The 20,536-nt window shown below is 41.4% G+C and overlaps 1 protein-coding gene across 4 annotated transcripts in view; it reads left to right on the top strand.

Moving 5' to 3' along the window:
• STRN3 (striatin 3) overlaps positions 1–20,536 on the top strand; it is a 113,941-nt gene that overhangs the window by 23,287 nt on the left and 70,118 nt on the right. For all 4 annotated transcript variants that reach the window (XM_089691179.1, XM_089691178.1, XM_089691181.1 and 1 more), the window contains exons 2-3: positions 12,054–12,157; positions 16,748–16,821. In XM_089691179.1, the coding sequence (XP_089547305.1) occupies positions 12,054–12,157; positions 16,748–16,821 (178 nt within the window). The remainder of the gene's footprint in view (positions 1–12,053; positions 12,158–16,747; positions 16,822–20,536) is intronic.

Genomic DNA, 20,536 nt, shown 5'->3' with positions numbered 1-20,536 from the left:
AACACACACGCTGCGCTCTCTCTCTCTGAGACCAAGACTACTTTTATTGTAACTGCCTCACAGTACAGTTCTTTCAGTGCCAGATGCTGGACTCAAGCCAAAACATTTTTTTTTTTTATTTCATGAGAAATGTCCAAAACTTCTGTCAAATTTTAATTGCTACCTATTTTTCCATTGTGGATATTTCTCTTCTGGTTTTCCTGTCTCATCAAAAACAAGTGCAGTAAAAATATGACAGATGCCCTAACCCTTCCCTCACTTCTTGTTCTAATAAAAGGGTGGCATAGAACATTTAGTAACATTGGAAACTTATCTCTTTCTTGGGAACACAGACGGCAACGAGTGGTTGTAAAGGCTCAAGGTTTTTTACCTTCATGCATTCTATGCATAAAGGCAAAAAAACTTCTGTGTGCAGCAGTGCCCCCAACCCCCTCAATACTTACTTGAGCCTCATCGAGATCCAGCGATGTGCATGACAGCCTCAGCTGTCCCGAGTCTCTGACTCCTCATTGGCCAAGGCAACAATTGGGAAGCCATTGGCTCCAACTGCTGTCAGTCACAGCCAGTCAACCAATGAGAGAGGGGGGCAGGGCCAAGCCACGGCTCCATGTGTGAATGGACACATGGAGCAGTGGGTGCCCCTAAAGGAAGCTGCTTGCTATGGGGGCACCGACAGAAAGTAGGACCCAGGAGAGCCTGCAGGGGACCTGAGAAAAGGAGGATCCAGGCTGCTCTGTGTAAAACCACTTCACAGAGCAAGTATAGACACGTTTTGTTATTTACAAAAAAAACAAAAATGAACCTTTATTAGTATAGTTTTAAGATTTTGGGTCGTTTGCATGTTTTGTTTTGTTTGTTTTTTTTGGAGGGGGGGTTGTTTTTGTTTTTTTTTGTTTTTTTTTTTGTTTTTGTTTTTTTGTGCTAAAATCCTGGTGCTGAACTTTGCCAGTCCAGGATCCTATTCCCTCTGACAAGCTCTACTTGTCTGATGTGGTATATAAACTGAAAATCATTTGTACATTATTTCCATCATATTCCCTCCTCCTCTACTCACTTTTATACCATTGTTTTTGAAAGCATAAGGTAAAAATGTACAGAAGTATAGTGTGCTTTGTATGTCAAGTATTCCTTCCATGGCCTGGTCTTTCAGCTGCTAGTGGCCACAGCTGTTGGGCAAACATTCAAATTAACTAATGGATAAATGCCATACTATGACATTTAAAGGTATACATGTCGAGCAGCACATTTTGTGTTTTTAGTGTGCTGTACCTGTTTTACCAGGAAGATATTTGCAGTTTTTTCCCAAGTAGTTTTATTATCTTGTGTTTCTTCCTGTTAAACTGTAGTCTTATCCTTACTGGTTGTTTTCTTTGTTAGAATTCTGTAATTATGCTCTTAGCTTGATAGGAATATCACAATATTAAGATTGTGATCTAATGTCTATTAAGAGGAGGTCTTTTGGCCCTGGTGTGGATGGATGTGCAGTGTGGAGGGTCTTAATTTTGGGCATCTGCCCACCCTCAAGATCATTCAGGGTCCTGGAGCTGACAATTTCATCTACACAGCAGGATAGAGAGAAGAATTGGGCTCTACTTACATGGGGATTTTTTGATAAATAGAAAAGCTTTCTGAGCTACTAAGGCAGCCAGAAGTTAAACCCTTAACCCTTATTTGCGAAGTTGGCTGTAGTAGTTGTTCAGGTGGCATTCAATGCCAATACCCAAGGTGTCTAGTAAAGCAAGCACAGTTATTTGAGGGTTAGTATTTAAGGTGTTGAAGTGGTTGTAAAGGTAGGTTTTCTTTACCTATGCATTTCTCTGCATTAAGGGAAAAAAACTTGTGTGTTCAGGATTTTCTCCAGCTCCTTGTTATACTTACCTGAGCTTGCTCTCCTTCCAGCAGTGTGCCCAAGAGCACGCTACTCTCTCCCTCCTCACAAGTCCAGTTTGCTAACGGGGGGAGCCATTGGTTCTTGCTACTGTCAATCAAATCTGTTAAAGGGATTGGGGGTGCTGAGCCCGCTGTCTTTGTCTATGTACGCAGGCAGCGTGGATTGGGATCAAGCCTGCATGAGTGCCTCCACTCAGCTTCCTTTTGGGCTCACTTGCCGAAGAGCTGAAGCCAGGAGTGCTGGCAGGGGGGAACCCCAAAAGAGGAGCATTTCATATCCCCCTGTCCCACACAAATTGCATGGGTAATTTTTGTGTAATTCCTGGGAATTAAACAAAAAGGAAGGTGTAGGTATGTGAACAAGCAAGAATTTGACAACCTGTCTGGCTCTCTTTTGGTTGTCTAAAGGGGGCATTAACCTCTGCTGGCTTCTCCACTTGAGAGTTCATACCACTGATCATTTTGTGATTCTGTATATGCCTAGAAAAATGTTTGTATACTATAGCATAGGGCAGGGCTCAAAATCTGCACTCGCCTGCTAGCATTCGGTGAGTGGAAATAACAGGGGGTGAGTGGGTCCAAGACACATTGCACTGATGGAGGTACACTCTATCCCATAAGTCAGTGGGATCTCTGCAGACTGTTCCCTCCACACAATCAAAAGTGGCCAGATCCTCTGGTTCCCTCCCTGAATGCCTTGCAGAGAGGAGTTGAACAGAGCTCAGGGCACACATGACTTACTCCGGATTGTCAGGCTCCCCTTGTAGATTTGGGGTTTTCATGAGCTGTAAGCCATAATCATCACAATTATGACAAATCACGACTTGAACTATCTTGCTTTGCATGTAATGAGTCTATCTCGTATATTAGTTTCACCTTTTAAGTTGCATTACTGAAATAAGTTAACTTTTGCAGGATATTCTAATTTTTCGAGTTTCACCTGTACATATGGGATCACCTCTCCTCTTTTTTTTTCTCACGTGTTACTTTTTTTTTTTTTTTTTTTTTTTTTTATAGCTGCCCAACTTGAGCTGCATACTGACTGAACACACTGATAAGGTCTCTTGCAGGGGCTGCAGCTGACCCTGCATTCCATAGCCACTGGTGACCAGTGACACATGGCTGGCAAAGATCTCCAGTTGTTTCTGCTCAGCTATTTAGATAGAGCTCTGTGTGTGCTACAAGATTTGTTTGAGATTGCCTATGGAGGGTTTACTGCTGGTTCAGACTAGCAGCTTTACTGACTTAACAGTTTGCTGTCCTCCACTAATCTTAAGAAGTTAACTATAAGACAATTTTTATTTTGGAAATTGGATGTGCTACTGCCTTCTGTCACTTGGTTGCACTTTCAAAGGAGGACTATTGACTTGATGTTGCAGAGCTGGTTTAGGTAGAATGGAGCAGCCCTGCAATACTATACAATTTTACAATGGGTTCAGGCATAAATGCAGTCCCTGACCATCTCTTGTATCAAGTCAAGATCAAGACCGTCTCCTGTAGTGTGTCTGCAGTCTCTGACCGTCTCCTGTAGTGTGTCTGCAGTCTCTGACCGTCTCCTGTAGTGTGTCTGCAGTCTCTGACCGTCTCCTGTAGTGTGTCTGCAGTCTCTGACCGTCTCCTGTAGTGTGTCTGCAGTCTCTGACCGTCTCCTGTAGTGTGTCTGCAGTCTCTGACCGTCTCCTGTAGTGTGTCTGCAGTCTCTGACCGTCTCCTGTAGTGTGTCTGCAGTCTCTGACCGTCTCCTGTAGTGTGTCTGCAGTCTCTGACCGTCTCCTGTAGTGTGTCTGCAGTCTCTGACCGTCTCCTGTAGTGTGTCTGCAGTCTCTGACCGTCTCCTGTAGTGTGTCTGCAGTCTCTGACCGTCTCCTGTAGTGTGTCTGCAGTCTCTGACCGTCTCCTGTAGTGTGTCTGCAGTCTCTGACCGTCTCCTGTAGTGTGTCTGCAGTCTCTGACCGTCTCCTGTAGTGTGTCTGCAGTCTCTGACCGTCTCCTGTAGTGTGTCTGCAGTCTCTGACCGTCTCCTGTAGTGTGTCTGCAGTCTCTGACCGTCTCCTGTAGTGTGTCTGCAGTCTCTGACCGTCTCCTGTAGTGTGTCTGCAGTCTCTGACCGTCTCCTGTAGTGTGTCTGCAGTCTCTGACCGTCTCCTGTAGTGTGTCTGCAGTCTCTGACCGTCTCCGGTAGTGTGTCTGCAGTCTCTGACCGTCTCCGGTAGTGTGTCTGCGGTCTCTGACCGGCTCCGGTAGTGTGTCTGCGGTCTCTGACCGGCTCCGGTAGTGTGTCTGCGGTCTCTGACCGGCTCCGGTAGTGTGTCTGCGGTCTCTGACCGGCTCCGGTAGTGTGTCTGCGGTCTCTGACCGGCTCCGGTAGTGTGTCTGCGGTCTCTGACCGGCTCCGGTAGTGTGTCTGCGGTCTCTGACCGGCTCCGGTAGTGTGTCTGCGGTCTCTGACCGGCTCCGGTAGTGTGTCTGCGGTGTCTGACCGGCTCCGGTTGGAAGTCTGGTGTCTGACTGGTGGAAGGGTAGGGGTTGGGAGGGGCAACTGGTGGCAAGTAACTCTTAAGGCCTGGCTAGTAGCTCTGGACTTGAAATGTTTAGCCCTGGCATAGGGTATTAGTGGTGGAGTTTTCAAGCTGTATCTAAATGCTGGAGAAGTGAACAATTACATCACAGCATTGAAGACTCCAAAGATCTGGCATCTATCACATTTTGGCAGGTGAGAATATATTTCCAGTGTGTATTTAGTTGCTTTTATGAAGTTCAGTTTATAACTGTTTAATGTGGCAGTCTAAGGCCCCTGCTTTAACATAATCTTCTACATCTATTTTGGCAATGTGTACACGACTGTGTAAAACTTCTGATGTGGTGTCAGTAGTTGTATTGACTTACAAAGCAAGCCTCTTTCTTCAAGTGACATTCTGACATAATGGGGGAAATTTTACTAAAACTGGAGCACGCATAATCTGGTGCCCCAAAATGCATTGCCCTTAATAGAGACCCTGTCCCCAGACCGTTATTTTCAACAAAAACATTTCCATACGATTACATGTGAATTTAAAGCTGAACAAAAACATTCATTTATATATTATTATTATACAGGATTTATATAGAGCCAACAGTTTGCTCAGCGCTTTACAATATAATGGAAGACAATACAGCAACAATACAGTTCAATACAAGAGGGATGGGAGGGCCCTGTTCCTTGGAGCTTACAATCTAAGAGGGAGGGGCTAGTGGTACAAAAGGTAGTAACTGTATATATTCCTCTATAGCCACAAAGGAGCCCACTTTTTAAATACCTTTAGAAAAATTACCTTGTAAAAACAGCAGTGACATGATCATAGCTTGAGCAGAGCTTTGAGAGGAATCCAGCAGGCTCCACCCACTACAGACTGCCTGAAGGAAATGGCAGGAGGGGGTGGAGACTAGACCAGTCACCCTGCACAAGAAGAGAGAACATCAGTGACCGGCCTGTATTATATAAAATCCCTGCAAAGAGGCAACATTTCACATTGTATTACTGCACAGATCTGGAAGAAATACACAAATCACACTAGGATTTAAGGAATAATACACAGGATGAATGTATTTTAGATTATATTTACATATCCTGGAGTTCAGCTTTAACGTGGTATGCTTGCTATTTAAATGTAAAATCCTCCCTTGTATAAAAGTTCAAAAGCCCTGAGACTGTTGCTGGGTTCCCCAGTCTTGGATGTGATGTCAGCAGCCTCATAGCCATCACTTAAATAAGCCAATACTATTCCCCTTCGCTCCTCCTCCAGCAGCTACATAAAATGTTTTGTAGGAAGGGTAAGATTGATTGGGCCAGCACAGAGTAATTTAGCACGCCAGAAGAGGAGAGAGCAATAAATGTCTAAGCAGGGAGCTGTGCTAGGAAATTGACGATTCGTGGAGTACTCAGATATTCTTGCAAGTTCAAAGGCACATTGCAAGTGAATAACATTTATGGGAAGGAAAAACACTGCAAGTAAGCATGTTGAATTTTTTTTTACTGTTTTATTAAGACAGGATCCTATAACTCTTGTGGACCGGCCACTGTACCACTGCTACTGGCTCCCTCCACAGCCTGGTGCTCCAGTGAACGCTGCAGGGGCAGAGCAGAAAACGGTGACACAGTCATCACTCTCTGCTCAGTGAAGACTGAGCTATCAGCGGTCATGTGATCACTCAGTTCTCATTCTATAGAAATGGCGAGGGACAGCTGCAGTATGGTGCAGCTATATAGGACAGTATGTAGGCTGATCTTTTTGCTATCCCATACTTTAACACCTTCCCGCCCAGCCTATAGCAGATCGACGGGACACTCCTGACTGGGCGTCATACGACATCCTGTCAGAAGGAGCCACTCACGGGGCTGCACGGCTGCCGATCTGTCACCGGCTGTGTCCACGGAACACCGCTGATGGCATATCACTACACTGCCCCATTGCCAGCGTCATTTGACCGGTGTGACTAGTCACAGCAGATCACATGACAATTGTATACAATGGATGGCTTCCTGTCATTGCCATCCATTGTATACAAATGTGTTGTTAGCTGTGATTGCTCAAAACAGTCACATGGTACAGACAGGACTAATCACAGCCCATCTGTATCATGTGATGAGCTTTCCCCAATCACAACAAAAGACTGAATCAGTTTCATTCAGTAACAATGATTGCAAATATCAATGGAATACATTGGTATTAGCAATCATAATGTGTGTTTAAAAAAAAAAAAAAAAATTCTGATCACTTGCCCAGAGTAGTTCAATGTTACTATGGTAACATTGTATTGCTTTGGTCACAGTGTGTTGAAAACAAAATAGAAAAAAACAGAAAAAATAATGTAATAGATTAAAAAAAATTGTATTTTTATTTTTTTACATACTGTTACCAGTCAGTGTCCCTGATCACCGTTACACCAGTTATATAATAATGCTGCACTGGACTGGTGACAATATGTAAAAAAAAAAAAGTTTCTTTTCCCCCTACATTTTCCAAAAAACTGTGACAAAAATTACAACCTCCAAAAAGCTCACCATGCCTCTTACTAAATACCTTGGACTGTCAATTTTCCAAAAATGGGTAATTTGGGGGGGGAGGGGGGGGGTATTTGTACTATCCTGGCGTTTTCGGCCTCAAGGAATGAGATCGGCCGTCAGTACATCAGGATTGATTGCTTGTCAGAGATATATATATTTATATATATATATATATATATATATATATATATATATATATATATGTATATATATATATATATGTGTGTGTGTGTGTATGTATATGTGTGTATATATATATATATATACCTTGGTTTGTGGACTCTATAACTTTCCTAAAGACTAAATAATATACTCTACTTTGGGGATTTTCACCAAAGAAATGTAGCAGAATACATTTTGACCTACATTTATGAAGAAATTTTATTTATTTGCAAAATATAACAGAAACTAAAAAAAACGTGTTTTTGTTTGTTTTCAAATGTTTCAGGGTCTTTTTTGTTTATTGGGAAAAATTAAGGAACTCCGTGGTAATTAAATACCACCAAAAGAAAGCTCTATTTGTGTGGAAAAAATATAAAACATTTTTTATGGATGTAGTGTTGCATGACCGCACAATTGCCATTCAAAGTGCGACAACACTGAAAGCTGAAAATTGGCCTGGGCAGGAAGGGGGTAAAAGTGCCTGGTATTGAAGTGGTTAAGTAAACCCATAGCTTTGGCTTACATGGGCAAAGCACTGATTTCTATAATCTCAGCTAAAGTTGAGAACCATGTGCGGTTTTTTTTTTTTTTTTTTTTTTTTTTTTTTTTTTGGGATGTAATGACATCTTCTGAACAGACTGCTTTATTATGGCATTGCTTGCTTGTATCTGTTCATAGTAGAGCCTGCTTTGTCACATCATATTTATACTTTGGGTGGGGGGGTATTTTTGACCAAACAGCATACATGATTTCTGAAGTATGCACAGTTGGCCATGAACTAGCAGATGAGACATACTTTGGTTCTAAGTTTGGGACACATTGAACAGAAATAGTCACAACCAGGCTTGCTTTGTGGACAAGAGATCTCTTGGATAAGTACATACATATATGTACATTTGACCAGGCACTCTACATTATTGAAAGGTTAGAGGTTTAAGCGTTGCGGCACATCTTTTCTGATTTGTACAGTAGTCTGTCCTGTAACATGGAATCTAAAGTCCTCATCTGTGACCTGAAGTTTATTGAACCCAGCACCTAACAAACAAAAGTTCCCTACCCTTGATAGCCCAGTGATTTATCACTGAGGTATGTGTCAGGGTGTGATGTGATTCAGCAGACTCTGAATGAACTTTACCTTAGGGTCATATTGTAAGAGATCCTGTTCAGGCTGGCCCCTGTAAATGTGGTTTTTATGCCCACACAGCTGCCAAGTTGCATGCCAGACATACTTTTTGTTTCTAATGGAGAATATGAATAGCCACCCTACTGATCAAAATGGTATCAAATGGTTATCATATATATATATTTTTTTTTTTACAATGTACACTTTGTGTTAGAAAAATTGTACATTGTAAAAAAATATTTAGTGCAATTTTAGATGCATGTCTGTTCCTTATTGCTATTTAGTTTAAAGCACGACTAACCCCAAAAATTGGCTTTAGGTCTGCCACTCCCCTTTTAGTGGTTAAAATAATTAGTACTTTTTGATGCCTCTGCCTCACAGACAAAGTGCCATCCCATGCAGTGGAAAGTCAAAGGTTATTAATTCATGGGTTAAAGCAGACCTTGCAGCAAAATGCAGGTTTTGCTAAATAGACACCATTCCCTTCCTCTAAATCTAACAACACCACTTTGCACCAAAAAAAGACGTTGGGAAAAAAAAGACCTTACATCCAACTAAGTGTAAGAATTTGGTAATGCTGAGTATTCTAAATCTTGCAGAAATGTGCTCCAGCGCAGTGCAGGTTTATCTATCTTTATCAGTGGCTCACATAAGGCCAAGAAAGAGTAACGTTTGTGGGGTTGTAGGGAAGGGTAGCATTTAAAGCACAACTCTACTAAAACTTCAATTCTCTGCAGGTTTAGCTTGACTTGACTAACCAAATATGGCCAGAAGTTGTCCATAAAAATTGATGACAATTGTTCTATGTGGGTATCCTCACCAGCCACATCTACCGGGACTTCCTACATAATACTAGGGTCACTTATTCTCTTACTGTGTCTGAGATACAAGTTTGTGTGCTTCTTTACACCAGTTTCATAACTGTATTGTGGCTATTTTTAAATTGAAGCCCACACTATTGAGAATACCAGGAATGGAAAATATATTGTAACTTTTATTCAATGCTTTTCCTGCTTTACCGAATATGACATTACTTTGCACCAGTTACACACTTCTGTCTTAAATGTGTGTTCTGAAAGTGCTGTACAGTACAAGTGCATCTCATTAAATTAGAATAGCATCAAAAAGTTAATTTATTTCAGTAATTCAATTCAAAAAGTGAAACACATATAGATTCATTACACCAAGAGTGATCTCTTTCAAGCATTTCTTTAATTTTGATGATTATGGCTTACAGCGCAATTCAGTATCTCAGAAAATTAGAATATTGTGAAAAAGTTCAATATTGTAGTCTCATGGTGTCACATTCTAATCAGAAGACACTCATTCAATAAAACCAATAAATGTATGCAGCGCTAAAAGAATGACAAATGTAACATAAGCAAATAAAGTTGCACTATACGGTGCTAAAGTAATTCAAGTGCAATGAACGTCTGTGGACGTTAACTGTGCAAGTGGTGAACTTAGTAATGCTTTCATATAATTAAGCACATAAGTCCCAAACTTTATAGGGGTGAAGAAACGTGACTCCAGTGATGTATAAATATGTGTATATTGCACCAACCAGCGCAATATTATGCGCATTTGAGTACTTAAACCACTCCTGGTCCTCCTGGGTATGGAAAGATGAGTATCCAAGGATCAACTGGCCAACCGACTGAAAGACAGGTTATCGTATGGTCATCAATCTCCAGGGTTCAGGAATCACTCAGCCATCCACCAGGGGGATCACTCTCCAAGTAACAGGAATCGTATTTAACCACCAGGGGGTTCACTCACAATGGCCGATGCAGAGCAGGACAAGAATCCACCTTGAAGGGGGGGGGGGGGGGGGGGGCGCTCACAATCAAACGAGCCTGAACAGAAATTGCTAATAGTGTAGTATTTTATTAATGGTTGGTTGCCAAGCAGAAGTAGATGCAAAATTTCAAAGCACTCACAATGTGGTCAAACAGCTTTAAAGATGGCTGCCGGCCTGACACGTGGCCTGTGCAGCGTGACGTCACCACCCTGGCTCCTCTCTAACATGTTTCATGCACCAGCACATTATATTCTAGTATTATTATAGAAGACACTCGTTGACACACTCCACAAGGAGGGTAAGTCACAAAAGGTCATTGCTAAAGAAGCTGGCTGTTCACAGAGCCAAGCATATTAAAGGAAAGTTTTAGTGGAAGGAAAAAGGTGCACAGGCAACAGGGATAACTGCAACCTTGAGAGGATTGTGAAGCTAAGGCCAATCAAGGGGAGATTCACGAGGGGTGGACTATGGCTGGTGTCAGTGTTTCAAGATCCACTCCATACAGACATATCCAGAACATGGGCTACAACTCACATTCCTTATGTCAAGCCACTCCTGAACCTGAGACAGTGTCAGAAGAGTCTTACCTGGGCTATGGAGAAAAAGGACTGGACTGTTGCTCAGTGGTCCAAAGTCCTCCTTTCCGATGAAAGAAATTTTGCATTTCATTTGGAAATCAAGGTCCCAGAGTCTGCAGGAAGAGTGGAGAGGCACAGAATCCAAGTTGCATGAGGTCCAGTGTGAAATTTCCACAGTGGATGATTTAGGGAGCCATATCACCTGCTGGTGTTGGTCCACTGTATTTTATCAAGTCCAAGGTCAGTGCAGCCCTCTACCAGGAATTTCTAGAGCACTTTAGTCTCCAAACACGGAAGGGTTTCTTCACAGTTGAAAGCTGTGAAAATGTGGAATAGACTCCCTCAAGAGTTGGTTCTGGCCAGCTCAGTGGATTGCTTCAAAAAAGGCCTGGATTATTTCTTAGATACACAGAATATAACTGGATACTAACATTTATAGGTAAAGTTGATCCAGGGAATATCCTATTGCCTCTCGGGGGATCAGGAAAGATTTTTTTCCCCTGCAGGAGCAAATTGGTTCATGCTTTGCTGGGTTTTTTTTTTGCCATCCTCTGGATCAACTGTGGTTCTAGGATTATAACTTTTTTTTTTTTATCTATGGTTGAACTGGATGGACTTTTGTCTTTTTTTCAGCCAGGCTAACTATGTTACTTCATGCTTTATGGAGATGCTGATCTCCTTTTCCAGCAAGACTTGGCACTTGTCCACACTGCCAAAAGTACCAATATGTGGTTCAGTGATCATGGTATCACTGTGCTTGATTGGCCAGCAAACTCGCCTGACCTAAACCCCATAGAGTATCTGTGGGGTATTGTCAAGAGGAACATGAGGCACCATACCAAACTATGCAGGCGAGCTGAAGGCTGCTATCAAAGCAACCTGGGCTTCCATAACACTTCAGCAGTACCACAGGCTGATCGCCTCCATGTCACTCTGCATTGGTGCAGTAATTCATGCAAAAGGAACCCAGACCAAGTATGAGTGCATACTATACTGTACATGGACATACTTTTCAATAAGCCAACATTTCTGTATTTACAAATCCTTTTTTCTATTGATCTTATGTAATCTAATTTTCTGAGATACTGAATTTTGGGTTTTCACCAGCTGTCTGTAAGCCATAATCCTCAACATTAAAAGAAAGCAATTCCTGAAATATATCAGTCTGTGTGTAATGAATCTATATAATGAGTTTCACTTTTTGAATGGAATTACTGAAACTAACTTTTTTGATGATATTCTATTTTATTGAGATGCACCTTTTATATCGTACTCCTGAAACATGTTGTAGAACTGTGCACTTGTTTGTAACCTGTAAAACCTGGTTAAAACACTTAAAAAAATAAATAATACAATTCCCCTTTAAGTTGTGTGCCAAGTCTAGATATTGTTTTATTTTGTGGTGGCAGGGATAAAAAAAATTGTTCTCTAAACCCAGTTCCTGTTTTGTTTCAGGCACGGATAGCTTTCCTGCAAGGTGAAAGAAAAGGTCAAGAAAATCTAAAGAAGGATTTAGTACGAAGAATAAAAATGTTAGAGTATGCATTGAAACAAGAAAGGTAAGGCCTGAGAAATGTATGTTAATAAAGAATCTGTGAAAATTGCTAGTGTGCTTTCAAATTTTCTTAGTAGAGGAGTCATTGGTACTGGGGCTTATAAACACATGCACGTTAAGATAAGGAGCGGTGAAATGCGGTAGTGCACCATACCCTTTCAGTAGGCTGCTAAGCTTGTTTTAATGCATGAGAATGCATTCATCTAGGTGCCCTGTGTTGTAGTGTGAAGAATCCCTTACTTCAGACTAAAGCATTACTACCTTTTATGCATATTCTTACTTGCTTTATATAGCAGTCTGCATACTGCACCTGCAAATGCAGAGAAATGGCGCCCCTTAAAAGCCAAGTGTCAAGACAAGCCTTCTGGTTGATGACTCTAAACCAGCCGCTGCACCTTGCTGTGATGAGCATCTCCACTATTCTGTAGGAATGTGTATGGGGTGAGAAGGGTTTGGGCAGAGCAAGTAAGCTGAACTATGTGTTTTTGTTTTGCTTTTGTTTTTTTTTTTGCTTTTTGTATGTTTGCTTTTTTTTTTTTTTTTTTTATAGGGGTGCAGGGATTCTATACAAGAGTCAAAGTGTGAGAGCATCAGGACATTAAAAATGAGGCTTTAAGTTTCTGCTTCTTGTCTGTCGGGTGACTTTACTGTCTCTCTGTAGTTCCAGTCAATGCTGTCTATAGTTGGATCCAAACTTCAGGTGCTGAAGGGGTTTAGTTCTGGAGAATTCAGCCCACGGACTGCCTGCAGGCAGTGGGCTCCTGAGAGATATTGGGCTCCATGCCAAATCCTCCCACCTGCTCCTGATAGTGATCAGTCTGTAAGACACCCTGTGATTGATGTTCCAGGGATGTCAAGTGCCAGTATCTTTACCAAAGAGCACGGTAAGATCACATAATCCTCATTATACAGTGTGAGGGGATGGCATAGGAAAATTCTATATATTGTCTGGGTAGGAGCTTTAAAAAAATTGTAAGCTTCTTTTATTTTTATTTATTTTTCTTATTCCAAAAATAAAGTTATACTTACCTGCTCAGTGCAATGATTTTGCACAGAGCAGCTTCAATCTTCCTGTTCTTGAGTCCTCCGCCAGCGCTCACACAAAACAACTCAGCTCTTGTGCACATCACTGGATCGGAAATAAGGGAGTATAGGTCCTCATGCACACTGGACATTTTGCTAAAGCTGGTAATGTTAGCTGTGTAAAGTCGCGTTACAAATTCAAGGTTTTTTTTTTAGCGCATTAGCATTCAGCAGCAGTTTTCCTCAATTAGCGCTGGTTTTGCTTTTTTCAAGCTAACAAAACTCCTCTGGAAACCCACTAGTCATGTGTTTTTTTTTTTTTTGTTTTTTTTTGTTTTTTTTTTCCCCAGCCAAAAAATGTCCCTGCCAAAAAACCGCTGATTACAGTCTGTGTACATGGACACATGGGATAACATGCTGGGGGGTTTACTGGCTGTAGAAAAAAAAACCGTCAAAAGTCAAAAACAGCCGCTGTAAAAACTTCCAGTGTGCATGAGGACTAAGGTGGGCCAGGGAGAAAGATGCACTCAGGTTTTTTTACCTATGTGCATAGAATACATGAAGGTAAAGAAAACCTGCGGCCTTTACACTTTTAAAGTGAATCTTCAAGCTACAAATTAAAATTCAGTTAAAACCACATGTAGGTGACTTACCTGTGCATGTTTTTTTTAAATCTGGGAATCCTGTGTGGTGATTACACCTGCAAAGCTGGCAGGTGGCATGGCTAAAATATTAGGTGGTGTTTGTCGGGGCAAAAGAGAAAAAATACATTCACTACACCACTGCAATTTATGCACTTCCCCGTGTTTTTGTTTCTATAAGCTGTAAGTACAGAAAACACCCTGATGATCCTGACAGACCCGGAGATCCAGTAAGCCCCAAGCTTCCTTAAGTGACCTGAAACCACTGTCTCTGTGGCACTGTGTTCTCCTCTGTATGGTACTGGGGCTGCAGGAGGTCACTGGATTTCTTGATTGGGAGGTGCTGGAGTTTTTTTTTTTGTTTTGTTTTTTTACTTTAACGATTTACCCCCCTTCCTAACCAGGCCATTTTTTTGCATTACAGCGCTGCGTTATTTTAACTGACAATTGCTTGGTCATGTAACACTGCACCCAAATTACATTTACGTCTTTTTTTTTCCCCACGAATTGAGCTTTCTTTCGGTGGTATTTGATCATCTGTGCGGTTTTTTTTTTTTTTTTTTTTTTTTTTTTTTTTTTTTGCACTATAAGAAAAAAGACCCGACAATTTTGGGGAAGAACAATGTTTTTGACTTTTTGCTATTAAACATGTTCAGTAAAAAAAATCTAATTTCTGCAAATTGATGCCAAAATGTATTCTGCTACAAGTCTTTGCTTCAAAAAAATCCCAATACATGTAAATTTATTGGTTTGCGTGAAAGGTATAGCGTTTACAAATGGTGGTGTGTATATATACTGGGATTTTTTTTTCATTTACTAGTAATGGCGGTAATCAGCGACTTGTAGCGGGACTGTGGTGGACATTCTGACACTTGAGGTGACTTGGTGTCACTGATATTCTCAGTGACACCAATACAGTAATCAGTGCTAAAAAACAAAACAAGAAAAAAAACACAAACTATACTATAGGCACTGGGCAGGAAGGGGTTAACATGAGGGGCGATCAAAGGGTTAACTGTGTGCTGGGAGTGTTTTACTAGGGGGCGGTGTCTGTGTGATTCACTGTAATCACACTGCTGTGGATGGCTGTGCTGTGTACAGCCATCCACAGCAGTGTGTCTGAGCTGACAGAGAGGAGGACTGTTGGTAAACAACACAGTTGTCCTCCCCGTCAGAGATCCTCCGAAATCACCGGGTGCGGCGAGTAATTATTGCCCGGGTCTTGGTGATTGACAGCCACGAATGGCGGCGCGGGTAGGGCTCGTGCTCTCCCCCTACCCGGAAATGCAAAATCACGTGTGTATATATGTGATTTTGTGCACTGCTGCAGCCCTATGGCAGTATTTCTGCTATAGGGAGGTCGGCAAGCGGTTAAACCAACCAAATACTTAAAAGGTTAAATTAAGCTCCACTCTATGAACACTGGTAAAAGTGGTTCTAAAGGCTCAAGGTTTTCTGCCTTCGTGCAGTCTTTGCATGAAGGTAAACAGTCTGTTCGCAGCAGCCCACCAGAACACCCCCCCCCCCCCCCCCAATCCTGATCTGAGTCCCCCCGATCCAATGATGTTCACAGTAGCCTTGGCTGCATTGGGACTCTCTCTCCTCATTGCCTGAGACAGAAGCGGGAGCCCGTTGGCTCTCCCTGCTGCCAATCACAGCCAGTGAGCTAGTATAAAGGTTAATCATTAGGCAAAACTTTTTTTTTTTTCCATTTTGAATACAGTAAGAGTCTGTTTATGACCCCTGCCATTTGTTTTGGTTTATTTTTTCTTGCCACCTGTGTCCCTTTTTGTGGTTATTTCCCTTCACATCTTGCATAGCGAAAACTGGAAGTGAGAGGAAATCCCTCCAAAGTGAAGGAATCCAGGGGTGTCACCAGAACTAGTGTCTCCAGTTCAAGACTTCCCTTCTATTTCTGTTCTGATGTCAACCCAGAATTTGCAATTTTCTTTTTATCTTCAATCATGGTAAACAGGACAAATAGAGAATCTGAATTTCCCTGACGGGGGCACAGGTGGCAATAAAACCTGACAAGTTCTAACCTCCCTCCACATCGAAAACTTAAAACAAAAACCAAAAAAATAGGTTTTGCCTTTAGTGACATTTCAAGTAGGTACTTAAGTGTTGTTTTTAGGTTCTTAGGTTCCATTTCAGGGCCTAGATGACGGTGGGGTTTTAATGGTTTATGTTGAGGTTAATTTAAGGTTAGGGGGCGAGCTAATTACTGTACAGCTACTTCCACCAAAAACCCTGTGCAAAGGCACTGAAAAACAGCATTTCCAAAAGTTATTAAAGGAGAAGTATACCCAAAGCTATTTTCCCCTTATACTTTTTGTAGTTCAGAGGAGTGCACTACTGTGACCCTTTTTCAGCCGACAGCAGGTTTAAGTCTGCTTTCGGCTGACGAAAGTGCAGAATTTACACAAGGTCTTTCAGCTCTGAAAAGCAGGGGGTGGGGAGCTGAAATTATATCAGTAAGATGATCTCTGAGAGCTGATTGAAGGGACACCCCCCTCCTTCACATTGCACACGGGAACAGAGCTGAGGCTGTAAATCAGACTGTTCCCTCCCCTTCACCATTTTTTTTTCTTGGTGTCAGGAGTGACTCCTGCTTATATCAGAAGAATGAGGTTACAAACAGAAATGACACTTAGTGCTCTGGATTGAGATAAGCACACTATAGAGAGATATGCTTTGTTCATATTTAATATTAGACACAGAACAGAATGGAAACATTTTCAACCATAGATTGCATTAAAGTAAACCTAACTGTTTAGAAAGACTATGTGGCTATGGTCCAGTAGTAGGCTGTGGGAGCTGTGTCAAGGAGAAATGTGAATTAATTATGTTATCTGCTCAGAGTTGAAATATGATTTGTCATACTTTTATTATTGTGATCACATTTGTGTTTTCTTGTTTTTCTGTTTTAGGGCAAAATACCATAAATTAAAATATGGAACAGAGTTAAATCAAGGAGAAATGAAGATGCCATCATTTGAATCAGGTTGGCATTAGGAAAGATTACCTATTTGTAGCTTTTACAAGTCTGCATGAACAAATTTCTTGCATGTTACAGTATAAAGTCTATAGCTTCAGTGTATACCTTTTTTCTTTTTAAAACCTGGTCTTTTAGATCAGACGAATGACTTTGTGTATGCAGAGAGGAGGGACATGGGAGAATGCTGTCATCTGTTTACAGCGGGTTATTTTGCAATTGGCGCATGTATAAAGCCCAGATTCCATTTTTAAAAACCCAGTTTATACATACATTTTTCCTCCTGCAGTTCGATGGCCGGTTCGTTAAGAATCAGTTTTTGTTCTATAATGGGTTTTTTTCTCCTGGTTGATGCAGCAGTCATGTAATGACAAGTGAGCTCTGCACTGTCCAGGAATACTATGAGGCCAGATTGGTGTGTTGGGCTCCCCCAGGGGGCATGTCTGTGATGGCCTGGGCTTACAGAAAGTGGGTAGGAGGACTCTATGGCATTTATTTACTTAAACTAGAGTGCCAAATCGGGTGCAGCTGTTCATGGTAGCCAATCAGCTTCAAACTTCAGATTGTTCAATTAAGCTTTCACAAAAAAAAACCTGAAAGCTGATTTCTATGCAGGGCTGCACCAGATTTTGCACTCAAGTTTTAGTAAATGAACCCCTGTGTGCCATTCATCCAGGGAGGGTGTAGTAGTCTGAGAAGACAGGACCAGAGAGTAAGAGGGCCACCATGGGTCCTTAATGCATTACTATCTCTGAAAATCCAAAACTGCTCCATTTTTCATAAAATTCAGAACCCGTGATCTGTTCATTATTATAGGTTCTTTTTAGAAGCCGAATTTGATCCCCATATATGGGCTTAATTTCTTCCTTAGTCAAATATTGTATACAGTGGCAAGAAAAAGCATGTGAACTCCTTGGGATTAATTGGTTTTTGGCAGTAATTTGCCATAAATTGTAATTTAATCCTCATCTAAGTCAAAATAGACAAACACAATGTGCTTAAGTTGGTGACACACAAACAATTCAAATTTCTTGTGTCTTTATTGAACATGTCCATTAAACAATCACAGTGCTGCAAGAAAAATGAAGTGAATTCTCTGAGTTAATAGGTGTTCAAACCTCACTGGATAGCAATGGCTTCAAGCAAGCTCTTTCAGTAGCTCTAAATTAGACTTGCGCAACGTTCAGGAGGAATTTTTCACCATTCCTCTTTACAAAATTGCTTCAGCTCACACATTTGTACAAAGCTTGGTGTTAACTGCTCTTTTGAGGCCATTCCACGTTATCTGTATGGGGTTAAAGAGATCCTAAAGACTTACATTTTTTTTCTAAAAATAAACATGTCTATACACAGCTGCTGTATGCAGTGGTTTTGCATAGAGCAACCTGGTTCCTCCTCCTAGGGTCCCCTACAGTCTCTCCTGGCCCCTCCCTCCCGTTGGGTTTCCCCACAGCAAGCAGCTTGCTATGGGGGCACCTGCTGCTCTGTGTGTCCATTCACACATGGAGCCGCGGCTCGGCCCTGCCCCTTCTCTCTTCTCATTGGCTCTCTGGCTGTGATTGACAGCAGCGGGGGCAGGGTGGCTTTCATTTAAATCATGAGTGAAAAGGCTTGATTTAAATCATAATTTTTAAAGCGCAACTGGGTTCTCTGTCCCACAGCGGCTCCTCCTCTGACCCGCTGTTGACTCACTGACAGTCCCATTCACTTTAATGGGACGGCAGGTGATGCAGCATTGACACAAGAAATTGGGGGACATGGCGACAGCAGGTGTTTGGATGCCCGCTAACAGGTGCTGCCATGATGGATCTAAAATGACAGGTGCTCTTTAACTATAAGGAATCCGACTCATTCTTGCTGGTAGTTAGAATCTTTAATATTTGCAAACCAAATGAAGGTTTCCTTTTTAGAACAATAAGCTGTCAGGTTAGCAAAACAGCGATATCAGAACCGATTTTAGGTTAATCACACATAGGTAGAGAAGTACTCAAATTCTTTTATTTCATGTTTTTGCTCATGGTTACTGTGAAACTGTGTGAGTGCATTAATGCAGTGCATGTTATCTTAGCTTGCAGAGCTTGGATTCATTGAATGAGTTTACCAGAAATGTAAATATTGCAGAATATACAGCCTCATGGTACATAACTAAGCTCCATTCCATGCTGAATAAACTAAATTATTAATGTGTCTTAAATAGAAAATGATCTTTAGATAGATTTTTACTCCAAAAGCATTTTCTTAAAATAAATGCTGCTGTTTCAGCGAGTGAGGAGAGGGAGTCCCGGGATAGCCAAGACTACAGTGCACATCGCTTGACCGGCAGCGGGCTTAGGTGAGTATCGGGGCCTGGGGGGATGCTGCACAAGGAAGGTTTTTTTTTTTTTTTTTTTTTTTTTACCTTCATACATAGAATACTTGAAGGTAAAAAAAAAACAAAAAAACCTTGAGCCTTTACAACCACTTTAAGGTCTGGGCTCTGACTGGGCCACTTCAAAAGGCGCATTTTCATTTTCTCAAGTCAGTCTGTGGTGATTTACTTTGATGCTTCAGGTCATTGTGCTGTTGCATCACTCAATTTCTACTAAGCTTCAGTTGATATACAGCCACTCTGCCAAAAAATCCTACAGGATAATGTCAAACGTGGGAAATAATTTTCCTTTCGATGATAGCAAGTGGTTCATGCCCTGAGGCAGCAAAGCAAGCCCAAATCATCATGATGTTCCCTCCATCATATTTCACTGTTGGGTGATTTGATGTTGGTAAGCTGTGCCTTTTTTGCATTATACATAGTGCTTAGTATTCATCCAGAACAATTGAACTTTTGTTTCATCAATTCACAAAACATTTTCCCAGTAGCGTTAGGGTTTACCATCACGCTGTTTGTTCCAATGATGACAGTGTTACAGTTTGCAAGTTCCAGTGATGTCTAAAAGCCTTTAACTGTTGTGAGTTCTTGTTTACTCCATTGAAGATTCTGTGTTGCGTTTTGGGAGTCATCTTGGCTGGGAGCCCACTTCTAGGAAGAGTAGCCACAGTACTAAACTGTCCCCAATTATAGATTTTGCCAGGCTACTGATGGAGGCCTAAACACTTTGAGATTGCTTTGTATTTCTCTCCAGCTTCATGCAGATCAGCTACTCTTGATCATATGTCTTCAGAGTGCTCCTTTTTGCAAGGCATGGTTCACATCAGCTGATGCTTCGTATGAACCGCAATCTTAAAATGTTTTGTCTTTTATCAAAGTAGCTGTAAACCACTCCTCCAAACTCATTTAATTGGCCTCCAGGTGTGCAAACTACTGAATCAATTAGCTTTCTTTGAAGTCATTAGTCTATTAATTTTTCCTCCATCACTGAATGTTTAATGGGTTGATTCACCACAAGAAATTTGAATTGTTTTTGTGTTTATCAGTTTAAGCACATTGTGTTTGTCTATTGTTGATTTCAGTTATGTAGTGCAAGGGCCTGCCTGATTGAATACTAATTGAAGTGTTTAGGTTTGACCTCATATCATATGGTTTTGGTAAATCTAAAGGACATTGTACAAGAAAGTTGTATAATATATAGCCAGCCTTAGATGACATCGCATTTTATGGCACATTACTGCTGAAAAGCAATTAATGCCAAGGGCTTCACATGTTTTGTTTGGCCACTGTATCCTGAGTAAGTATAATTATATCCACATGTCTTCGGCAGGTAATCCTATCCACACTAGTGACTTGTGC

The sequence above is a fragment of the Staurois parvus genome, unplaced genomic scaffold (assembly GCF_062004578.1).
Source record: "Staurois parvus isolate SC_StPar_1 unplaced genomic scaffold, SC_StPar_1.0 ptg000553l, whole genome shotgun sequence".
NCBI lineage: Eukaryota > Metazoa > Chordata > Amphibia > Anura > Ranidae > Staurois > Staurois parvus.
The sequence above is the reverse complement of the archived record's forward strand: the minus strand, read 5'-3'. Positions and strand labels throughout refer to the sequence as shown.